Source organism: Gekko japonicus, unplaced genomic scaffold (assembly GCF_001447785.1).
Source record: "Gekko japonicus isolate JY-2015 unplaced genomic scaffold, Gekko_japonicus_V1.1 scaffold1214, whole genome shotgun sequence".
Taxonomy (NCBI): Eukaryota; Metazoa; Chordata; class Lepidosauria; order Squamata; family Gekkonidae; genus Gekko; species Gekko japonicus.
This window is the reverse complement of record NW_015173160.1, coordinates 185,699-195,428: the sequence shown is the minus strand read 5'-3', so window position 1 is coordinate 195,428 and position 9,730 is coordinate 185,699. Positions and strand designations below refer to the sequence as shown.

The window sequence follows — 9,730 nt, the reverse complement described above, 5'->3', positions numbered from 1 at the left end:
CACACTCAGACGAAACTGAAGTACAACTGAAGGGGGGGGTTAAAACAGGGGGGGAGAGAGAATAAAAGCCGCATAACAGATGGGTGGGGAGGACGGGAAGGGTATTCCAAAGAGAGCAAAGGCAGTTTTCCTTCGAACTACTCAGCCTCAGGCTCACTGAACACTGCCCTCTCTCAGGCCCCCACCCCACCCATGCCCTTACAAAGCCGGCCAACTTGGTCCCAGCGTGCAGCAGCAAGAGCAGCAGCGAAGGGGAATCAGAGGAAGGCAGCAGCCAGGCGCAAGAAGTTTACTCAGCCTCAGGCTCACTGAACAACTGCCCTCTCTCAGGCCCCCACCCCACCCATGCCCTTACAAAGCCGGCCAACTTGGTCCCAGCGTGCAGCAGCAAGAGCAGCAGCGAAGGGGAATCAGAGGAAGGCAGCAGCCAGGCGCAAGAAGTGGAGGAGGTGCCGTGGAGGCCGTCCGGGATGTGGGAGGGACCGCAGCCCCTGAGCTTCAGTGCCTCCTTTTGGCAGGGCAAGTTCGCCGTGCCAAGTTCCCCTCCCGGTCCGCGCTGATTTTACTGGTAGCTGGGTGAGGGGGGTAGAGAGGCAGGTTGAACGAATGCGCCTCGAGGACTCAGCAGTAAAGGAGAGCCTGGGCAAGCATGCTTCCTACCTTTGTGCGCGCGCACAGGAAACCAGGAAAGCCAGACTCCACGTGCAGCCCGGCAGAACTAAGGGCTTCTGGGAGCTGAGGGTGGGGCTTCACTTCCAGGAGGAAGCAAGCCCCCGCCCTAACTTCTCTCCCTCTCTCCCAGTCCCAACCCAGCCGCTGAACATAGTTTCAGAATGGGGTGGGGGGAGCAAGGGTGGCTGGAACCAGTTGCCCCTGGGGGAGGCTGAGCACCTTCCTGAAAATGTTGGAAGGGGCTGATGCCCCGCCACCCCCACGAACTTTATGCCTATGGGTAGCAGGACTCTTGGCAGATGTTGGCATCTGATTGCGCCCTTAAAATCTGCCTGGCATTTGCACCTATGGCATGGCTAATTCTGTGCATGATTGCAACCCTAGAATAGCTTTCAGGAATGTATCCCTTGACAATGGGGGATAACAAGCAGAAGAGAGCACTTCTAAGAACCAAATATACATTCTAGTATAGTGCTCATTTGAATTGCTATTGTGAGAAATTTTAAAATTAGCTGTCTCATCAGAGGGTAAATAAGTAATTTAACTGAGGCTAAATTTGAAAACATAACTTTGAACTTTACTAACACTATACATGGCTACACGGAATGTTGTTAATGCAAGACAGAAAGAGTGCCAATTTAAATAAAGCATACTTCCCAGTAATATTTGTTTTACATCCACATCGTCGATACAGAAAAAGGAAACCATAATTCCTATGCTTATTTACTCAGAAGTAAGCCCAATGTAATTCAGTGGAATTTATGTTCAAGTAAATATGCATAATATTGCAGTGATTCCACATTGTTCAGTAAATTAGACTTACATATTAGGTAGCAGTGTTGCTTTTTATGACAAAAAAATTTCCCTTCCAGCTACTGTGTTGGATTGCTGCCCCAATCAGCTAACAGAACATGAAGACTATGTGGGATTGGTGGATGCTGGATTTTTCATCAATACCAGCTGCCCTCCACTTTTAAGGAGACAGAGGAAAGTAGATGTCATTCTGCATTTAAGTTACAGTGCAGGCTCACAAACAATGGTAATGAATTCTGTATTGTGGTGTTACATTTTCTAACAATAGGGTTTTGATTTTCCTAGTATTTTTCTCTTTTTTAATGGTACAATTCATCCAAAGTTAAGTACTTTTGATACTATTTGATTTCAGTGGGAGATATTTAAATCATTTTCAGTTGTGTAGCTGTGTGTTAGTCTGCTACTGGCAAATCAAACAGCTTTTTTGTAGTATAAGTTTTCAAGAGCCCACTTCATCTGATGTATCTTTGATACCTGGGACATTCTACATGCACAGCAGGTGTTGCAGTAACTGAGACACATCTCTGTCCCTGGCTTTGTGTAGCTCTGCTCCAAGAAACCTTTATGCATTTTCAAGTTCATACAAAACTATTAATTTAAGTGACTACATAAAAACTATTTCTCATTAGTGGTTAATTAATTCTTATATTGTTGTCTTAAAAGGTATCCCCATGTTGTGTTTCATTCTGTTTAGCACTGAGCCCCACTTGTAATCTCATCTGCTCCTTGGGTCTCTTAACTACAGGTGTTGTAGTGGAATTTGATTAGCATTTCAAGGCAATGCAAAATCAATAGCTGGGCTTCAAAATGGTTTGCTCTTAATTCTCATGGAATCTTTAATTTTGACTACCCTCTTAAATCAGCCTCTGGAAGAAGCTTGCAAGTTTTACTCAGAGCAAGGTATCCCATTTCCAAACGTTGTCCTTACTGAAGAGGATAAGAAGAACCCAAAGGAATGTTACTACTTCAATCAAGCAGGGGGTGTTGAGTGTCCAGATGTGCTTTTCTTCCCATTAGTGAATGATACCTTCCAACATTACAGGGCACCTGGTAAGTTATCTGCATCAGCCAAGAAGTTAGCTACGGCTTTCTTGAAACCTGGATATTAATTTTTCATTCAGCACCTTGCTGCTTGCTAAAGGAATTGAGATTTAAAACAAACTCTGAAGAAGTGTGCATGCACATGAAAGCTTATACCTTGAATAAAACGTTGTTAGCCTTAAAGGTGCCACTGGACTAAAACTTTGTTCTGTTTACCCTAATGTATGAAATGTGGATGCCAGTCTTAACCAGAGCTGCCCCCCCCCAAAAAAAACCTAGGATTCCAGCTGCCCCCTCCCAAAACTAGGATTCTTAATCTGGGTTTAATTCAGGTATAGAAAGAATCTCAGTTTGTAGTGGGAGGGGGAAACTAGCTCTGATGAGGCCAAGTACATATATGTTTATGTCATGGGAAACTGAAGTTAGTTTTAAACTAGGATTCCATATCTGATGAACTGTGCATGCACATGAAAGCTTATACCCAGAATTTAACTTTGTTGGTCTTAAATGTGCCATTGGACTCAAACATTGTTCAAACGGAAAATACTGTGAATGATCAGTGCAGTCCCCATTGCTTATGCACTTTCAGGCAATTTGTTCTTCTAGGCTGCGTTCATTACCATAAGGAAATACATGAACAATCAGTTCTAAGAACTTAATTACTAGAGAAATAGTCTTATGATAAGCCAAATATAATAAAATAAGAAACGTTTGTCTCTTTGTCCTAGGTGAAAAACGGAATGATGATGAGATGGATGCAGGAGATGTTGATGTATCCAGTTCCAGCAGCCCATATAATACTTACCTCCTCACATACAGTGATGACGAATTTGACAAACTGGTGAACCTGAGTGAATACAACATTGTGAATAACCAGCACATGATTCTTCAGGCGTTGCGTGCTGCTGTGGCACGGAAAAGACAAAGTTACTACAGCAATTAATCACCTTCCTATATATATTCCTATATATTAATAGGTGTAATGGATTCCAGCAAACACAAGACAACCCTATCAGGACCGAAGCCCTGCTTAAATCCGTACCCAACACCACACCACACATATACCCACTACCCACTACTAGGCGAGGCTACCTTCCCCCCCCCCCATGAGACCACCAATTTTCAAACATAAATGCATTTTAGGAAGAATTAAAAACACAAAATTTGAAATTGCTAATTTCTTTTTTTTTTAATTGTGAGAACAAGTAATGCAATCTCTGATTTTCTTTCTCAAACAGAAAAACACAAATCACAAAGCATTTTGAAAAATCCTGTTAATTGTGATGTTGAAATTTAAGTATCTAATGTTTCCATTTCAGGCACATCAGAATTCACATCAGAATTATTCAGTAGCCCTACTGAATAATGTTTCACCCATACAGTTAGTCAGTGCTATAGTAACAATTACTCATTATATACAGCTACACGTGTGTCTATATAGACTGTAAAAAGCAGTAAGTGTTACAGGTATTTAAACCCGAACATCACAAGCAGCACTTCTAGCAAAGGAGGGGAATCTTGGCAACAGATAAGGGAGATCAAAGAGTCAGACTCGACTGTGCGACTGAACAACAACAAAAGGGAGATCTGGGCTGAGTTTCTATTACAGGAATTAACACTGGGTGTGGCCAGTGATGTGAACCTAAGGTATTCGATGGACCGTCAGTAGCCAAGCTAGTGGATTCAGCCCAGGATGTTAAAATTGTATTATATATCTTTTTCTTTGTTTGTTTAAACAGTTTTGTAAGATACTTTGAGCCCTAGGAGGAAGAAAAACAGGCTTGGAATACTTAAATAATAATCCTAAAATTAATGTAATGATTGCATTCTGGTTTATATTTTATTCCTAAATTAAAGTACTGTTGCCTAATCCTGGGCCATTGTAGGAAAATACTTGGGTTTCCTAGCAACCACTATTAAATGTGCAATTATTATATTTCACCCCCCAAAAAAAAAATTGCCAGAAAGGTCTTTTATTTATTTATATTCCTATATATACGTACTCTAAATAAGTCCCATTGTCTTCAGTGGGTTTAATATTAAGTAAATAAGCAGTGGATTTGAATAAATCCGTTTGAATTAATGCATGTGAATAAATACTGTAATATAGATGTTTCATATTATTTTACTCTGGAAATAATCTCATGTGAACATGTTAATCCAGAATGGAGCTTCCACCTATAACAAAACACCACTGATATCTTGTTAATGTGTTAAAGTATCAGTACTGTTAATGAAGGAAGGAATGTAGAAGGATGCTATTCGACCTCATGTATGTTGTATATTTGCATTACAGATATGGGAAATGCAAAATTAACATTGCTGGTATGATCACCATGTATGAAAATACCCTAAAAGTGTTTTGCATTTCTTGCTTGGCAATGTCATGTTAAACCACATTGACTAGAATATGTACTTAAGTTAAAAATAGACCTCTTCTCCTCTTTGTTCTGCATGACTTTAAGCTATTGCTAGACTGGATCATTTTAATCCAGAACTTTGAATCCATTATCAGCAGCCACTCAGATTCTCCTGGGAATATCACAGGCAGAGCAAGATGGAGATCATCCACTGAAGAAACTTTCCCTGTCCCTTAGGAAGCAGTGGGATGGGGATGCATTTTCAGTCTCTCCCAGAGGAGCTAACTCAATGAATCCCTCCCTTCCACTCCCCGTACTCATCAATAAACCAGTCAGATCCTGAATGCACAAGCAAAGGGTGGGGTGGAGGGGGTAGGGTTTGTGGTCACTGCCTGCAGATCTGAGACAGAGTTCAGTTCGCAACTGCGTGTCCTAGCCTTGTAAAGCAAGCATGCTTTTTCAGATCGGATGTAAGTCTCGTTCTGGGGCTTACCTCCTAGGAAGCTGTGCATAAGTTTTGCCTTTGGAAGAGGAGAGCAGAGAAAGATGATGACCAGTCCGATGCTCGACCTGGGCAAATAACCCAAGCCAGAGTCCTGGCCAGGCAAGCAGCTTCTTTCTTAAACTGCACCAGAAAGGTGGGCGGGGGTGGTGGTTTCCTCTTTGGAAAGCCCCCCCCCAGGCCCCAGCGCTCAGTTTTTTGCGCCACCCCGTGGGAAGAGCAGGCCCCAGAGAGTGGCACATAGTGCCCTGGCAGCCCCCATGCTCCTTCCTTGGCACGTCTGCCCGGGAAACAGCTTTTCCCTCTAATACCCACCAGTCTCTAGTTACCTCCCATGGACACCCACAAATGAGCCATGACCCTGGCCCTTCCCCAGGAGGGGGGTTGCATAGGCAGCCCAGCCGCCCCCTTCCTTCCCCCCAAATTCTCCAGCCAGCCAGACCCCACACACCATGCCGAGAGTCCTCTGCAGTGCAATCCTAAACCTCTGTGTATACGTGGGATCTTCTCCTGGGCAAACACAAGCCCCCCCGCCTCTCTCTGTTTCTCTCCCCCTCTCCCCCTGGCAGCCCCGAGAAACCACCCCTGGGGCAGCGGGGGGTAGTGGCGGTGGTGGGATCATCCAGGGGGTCAGGCCGGGCTCTGAAGGCTGCCTCTGGACAGTCAGCCCCCAGCAGTGCCACCCCCCACTGCAAGACCATAGGGTGCCCCCCAGCCCAGAGGGAGGCCCAGCAGGGAAAGGGCTCACTCTCAACTGGCTACCGTGCAGTTTTGGGAACTTCTTGCTGGGAACTTCTCACCTCCCAGGGAAGGGCACAGGCAAGGCAAGGCCAGCCCAGGAGGAGCCCCTTTCATTGGCTTGATCAAACTAACTACCAACCTTTCCAGCAGGGGCCGAGGCGCAGGTTCCAATTTCCACGTGTTCTCGGGAGTGGGTGGGAGGCGCAGCTTGTGGCTGAGATGGCAGGCCGGCAACTGCGTGTGTGCAGCACGTGCTCGGCAGCTTCAGTTCCACTTTTATGGAGCAACCAAGGAGAAGCAGTGCAGGGCTTTTGATGAGGTGAGGGAGGGGCGAGGCGGCAGGCCAGCACGGCGCTTCTCATAAGGGGGTACTCTAGGCAACTGCCTAACCTGGTCTATGGACTGCCCGGCCCTTTAAGAGATAGTTGTGGTAGTGAGAGTCTCCCCATAGCTAACATGGCATGGCCGTCTACTGTAAACCTCCTGTGACAATGGTGAACATCTAATCCTTGTGTGTGTGTAAATCAACCTGACACAGCAGTATATATGTACTGGAAGACGCTAAGTTCCAGCTAGTGTCTTTAAGATAACAAATACACATTTTGATTTCATGCCTGAAATCATTCTCAGATTAAAATGAAATTTCATTAGATAAAGGACAGATATGGGGAAAACTGAAAATAACAGGTATTGGAGTTTATCACTTCTAAAACACATTGCTTGTCAGGGACAAAAGGCAACACAATCTTAATTGTCTGTCACTGAAATCAGTGATACCAAAATATGCTTTGCTCCAGCTGGGTAAATGCCCTGTTCTAGTGACAAAGCAGTGGAGCTTTTTATAGCATTGGTAATGCATGGTAATTTTGGAAAGATTGAATAGGATTGTTATATATTCAAATAAATCTATTAATAGGAATACTGAATTAATTCATTAAATGCAAGTCAGCTGACTGCCATTTCTACATCAACATCAACTTACAGCATAAATGAGTATTACAAGCAGTAATCCACAAGGACTTGTGGGAGGCTTCCCCTCCCCCACTGTTTCCTCTCTCCCTTTCATAAAGGCCCCCATAGCCTCTCTCCTTGTCTTGCTTGTTCTCTGGTTCCTATCCAACAGCCTGCTTCCTATCAAACAGCCAACCTACAATTATCTGCCTCTCTGTCTTCCGCTTTTTGTTTCCCCCATAGGGTTGCCAGATCCCCCAGGGGGGTGGAGGTTTGCCCGATTTAGGGGCCCCTGATCCACCAGCCTGGATCTGGGCGATGGGGGAACCTCACCCCCAAAGTGCCTGGATCAGGCCAACATGCCCAGTGCGATGACATCACCCGGAAGTGATGTCATCACTCCGGGCACATCACCGAGGGAACACTCTAGCATCCGGCTTGAAAACTCTATGGTATCACAGAGTTCCTAGCTGAATGCTAGACATCCAGGTGATGTCATTGTGGCAAAAGGTAGGGACCTGGCAACCATATCCCCCCACCCAGCAGCCTCTATTTAGGAAAACTATGGCCCAGTTTTGTGGTGCTGAGCACTAGGCAAAGCGCACTTGCATGGTGGGGAACCCTCAAGGATTTGTGAGGGGGCATCTCACTTTCCCCTGTATCCCCATTCCTGCACTATTTACTGTTTCCCTCCTTTTGGCAACCCACATATCCTTTCATCTTTATCTGCCTCATTCTGTCATCAGGTATTCACCAACCTAGAAGAAGAGGAGGAGATTGGATTTATACCCCACACAAAAATGCTTGTTTTAAGGGGTGGACTGCAGCTGAGGTCTCTCCTTATCAAACCCTCCCCTCCCCAGATTCCACCCCCAAATATCCAGGAATTTCCCAACCTGGAGGTGGCAAACCTAGCCAAGCCTGGCCCCCATGAGTCTCTACTTATCCTCAGGGGTCGTTTCGTAGAAAAAGAGCTAGGAGAACTCATTAGCATAATTCATTAGTATATGCCACACCCCCTGACATCAGGGGCCCGGCGGTGGACCTGCAAGGTTGGCGGGAGTGCGAGGAAGCCCCGGCAAGGCCCTCCCTGGCCCCAGGCAGGCAGGGGTGGGGAGAGGCGGGGAGGAAGCAATTTACCCTCCCTCTTCTCCTGCCTCCTCCTGGCTGAATGAGGGCCGGAAGCAGGGCGGCTGGAAGCAGGGGGCGGGGCTTCATCATGTGCCCTGCCCCCCTGCACTTCACCCGGGGGAACTGCGATCCCCCGCGATCCCCCCGAAATGGCCTCTGCTTATCCTGCTTTCATTTCTCCTTTCCACCCAGCAGCCAACCTACTTTATGTGCTCCCCCCCTCTTCACCTTTCCTTCCTTACCTCCTCCTGGCAGCCTCCCCCAGGAAAAAATATGGCCCAGTTGTGTAGTTAGGGTTTCTAGCCCCCAGGTTTCAGTAGGGGATCCCCTGGTTTTGGGGGCTTCTCCCTGCTGCAGACCAGCAGCCTGGTGGGGAAAATCCCACCTCTAAACAGTGACATCACCATGCAACATCCTCGGCACAATGACATACCCGGAGGTGATGTCATCATGTCAGGGATGTAATGCAATGTTCCCACCTACCCCCAGAATGCCCCAAGTCCGCCATCTGGATCAACAAGGGGACCGGGCAACCCTGTGTGTAGTGCCAGCTGAGCTGGGACCATGTGCACTGGGGTGGGGCACCTGCAAGGACTAGCAGGAGGCACTTCACTTTATCCTGCATCCCCTCTCCTCACCTTGGTGATGATTACACCATGCTGGATTACATATGGTAGATGCTGTTGAACAGCAGCAAAAGCCTGGGTGAGTCATGCAGTTCAGGTAGTATCAAGTTGCCTGGTGGTTGCTGCAGTCCTGGCCCCAATACGTCCTCCCTCAAATGCCAAAACAGCCCCAGAAAGTGCCCTGCTCCATCCTCCATCTTTTACTGACAGAAACCAAGCAGAAATCAAGCCCAGAATGCTGGCCAATGGTTGTGGTTGCCTAGCAACAGCCCATGAGGGCATCTATTGTTTGTTTGTTTTTTTGGACCCCCGAAGGGGAATTATTTATTTTTGCATTTTCTACACACTATACACTACAAATATGAGATGAGGAAAGGAATACTAATGCCCTATCACTATTACTATGGGAAATGGGTCAGGGAGATCTAGATACATAAAATCACTGGATAAGGGAAAAAAAACTACCACTCTATTCTAAATCTCCTACTGGATATGTGGATAGGGTAAAGACTAATACAAATCACGATCTGAAAAGCTAAAATAATATATCTTTTTAACCTATTAGTACAGGTTATACAGAGGTTAGTTTGATTATACAAATATAAAATTATTAGCTTGGCACAATTACTGCCCTTAGCACTCATGCTTTAGTTTTAGAGTCTTTTCTTCTTAGATTTCTTTGTTTTCTGCAATTTGGGAGTGCCTGCTCCGATTCAGATGATTCTGATGACGAGGAAATTTGGCTTATTGAGTACTGTTAGTAGGACTCTTCTTTTTCTTCTTCTTCCTCTACATCTGGATTTAGATTCTTTTCCTTCTGCTTCTTTTTTACATTGAACATTTGATCCATAAATCTTTCCGCTTTTGGAACAGAGTCAATTTTATATTTTTTT

General features: G+C 45.6%; 1 protein-coding gene across 1 annotated transcript in view; it reads left to right on the top strand.

Annotated features, from left to right (window-relative positions):
• Positions 1-3,638, top strand: part of LOC107119842 (cytosolic phospholipase A2 epsilon-like) — a 78,330-nt gene extending 74,692 nt beyond the window's left edge. The window contains exons 20-22 of the mRNA XM_015422456.1: positions 1,545-1,711; positions 2,349-2,535; positions 3,255-3,638. Of these exons, the coding sequence (XP_015277942.1) occupies positions 1,545-1,711; positions 2,349-2,535; positions 3,255-3,469 (569 nt within the window). The 3' untranslated portion in view covers positions 3,470-3,638. The remainder of the gene's footprint in view (positions 1-1,544; positions 1,712-2,348; positions 2,536-3,254) is intronic.
• Positions 3,639-9,730: the final 6,092 nt, after the last annotated feature.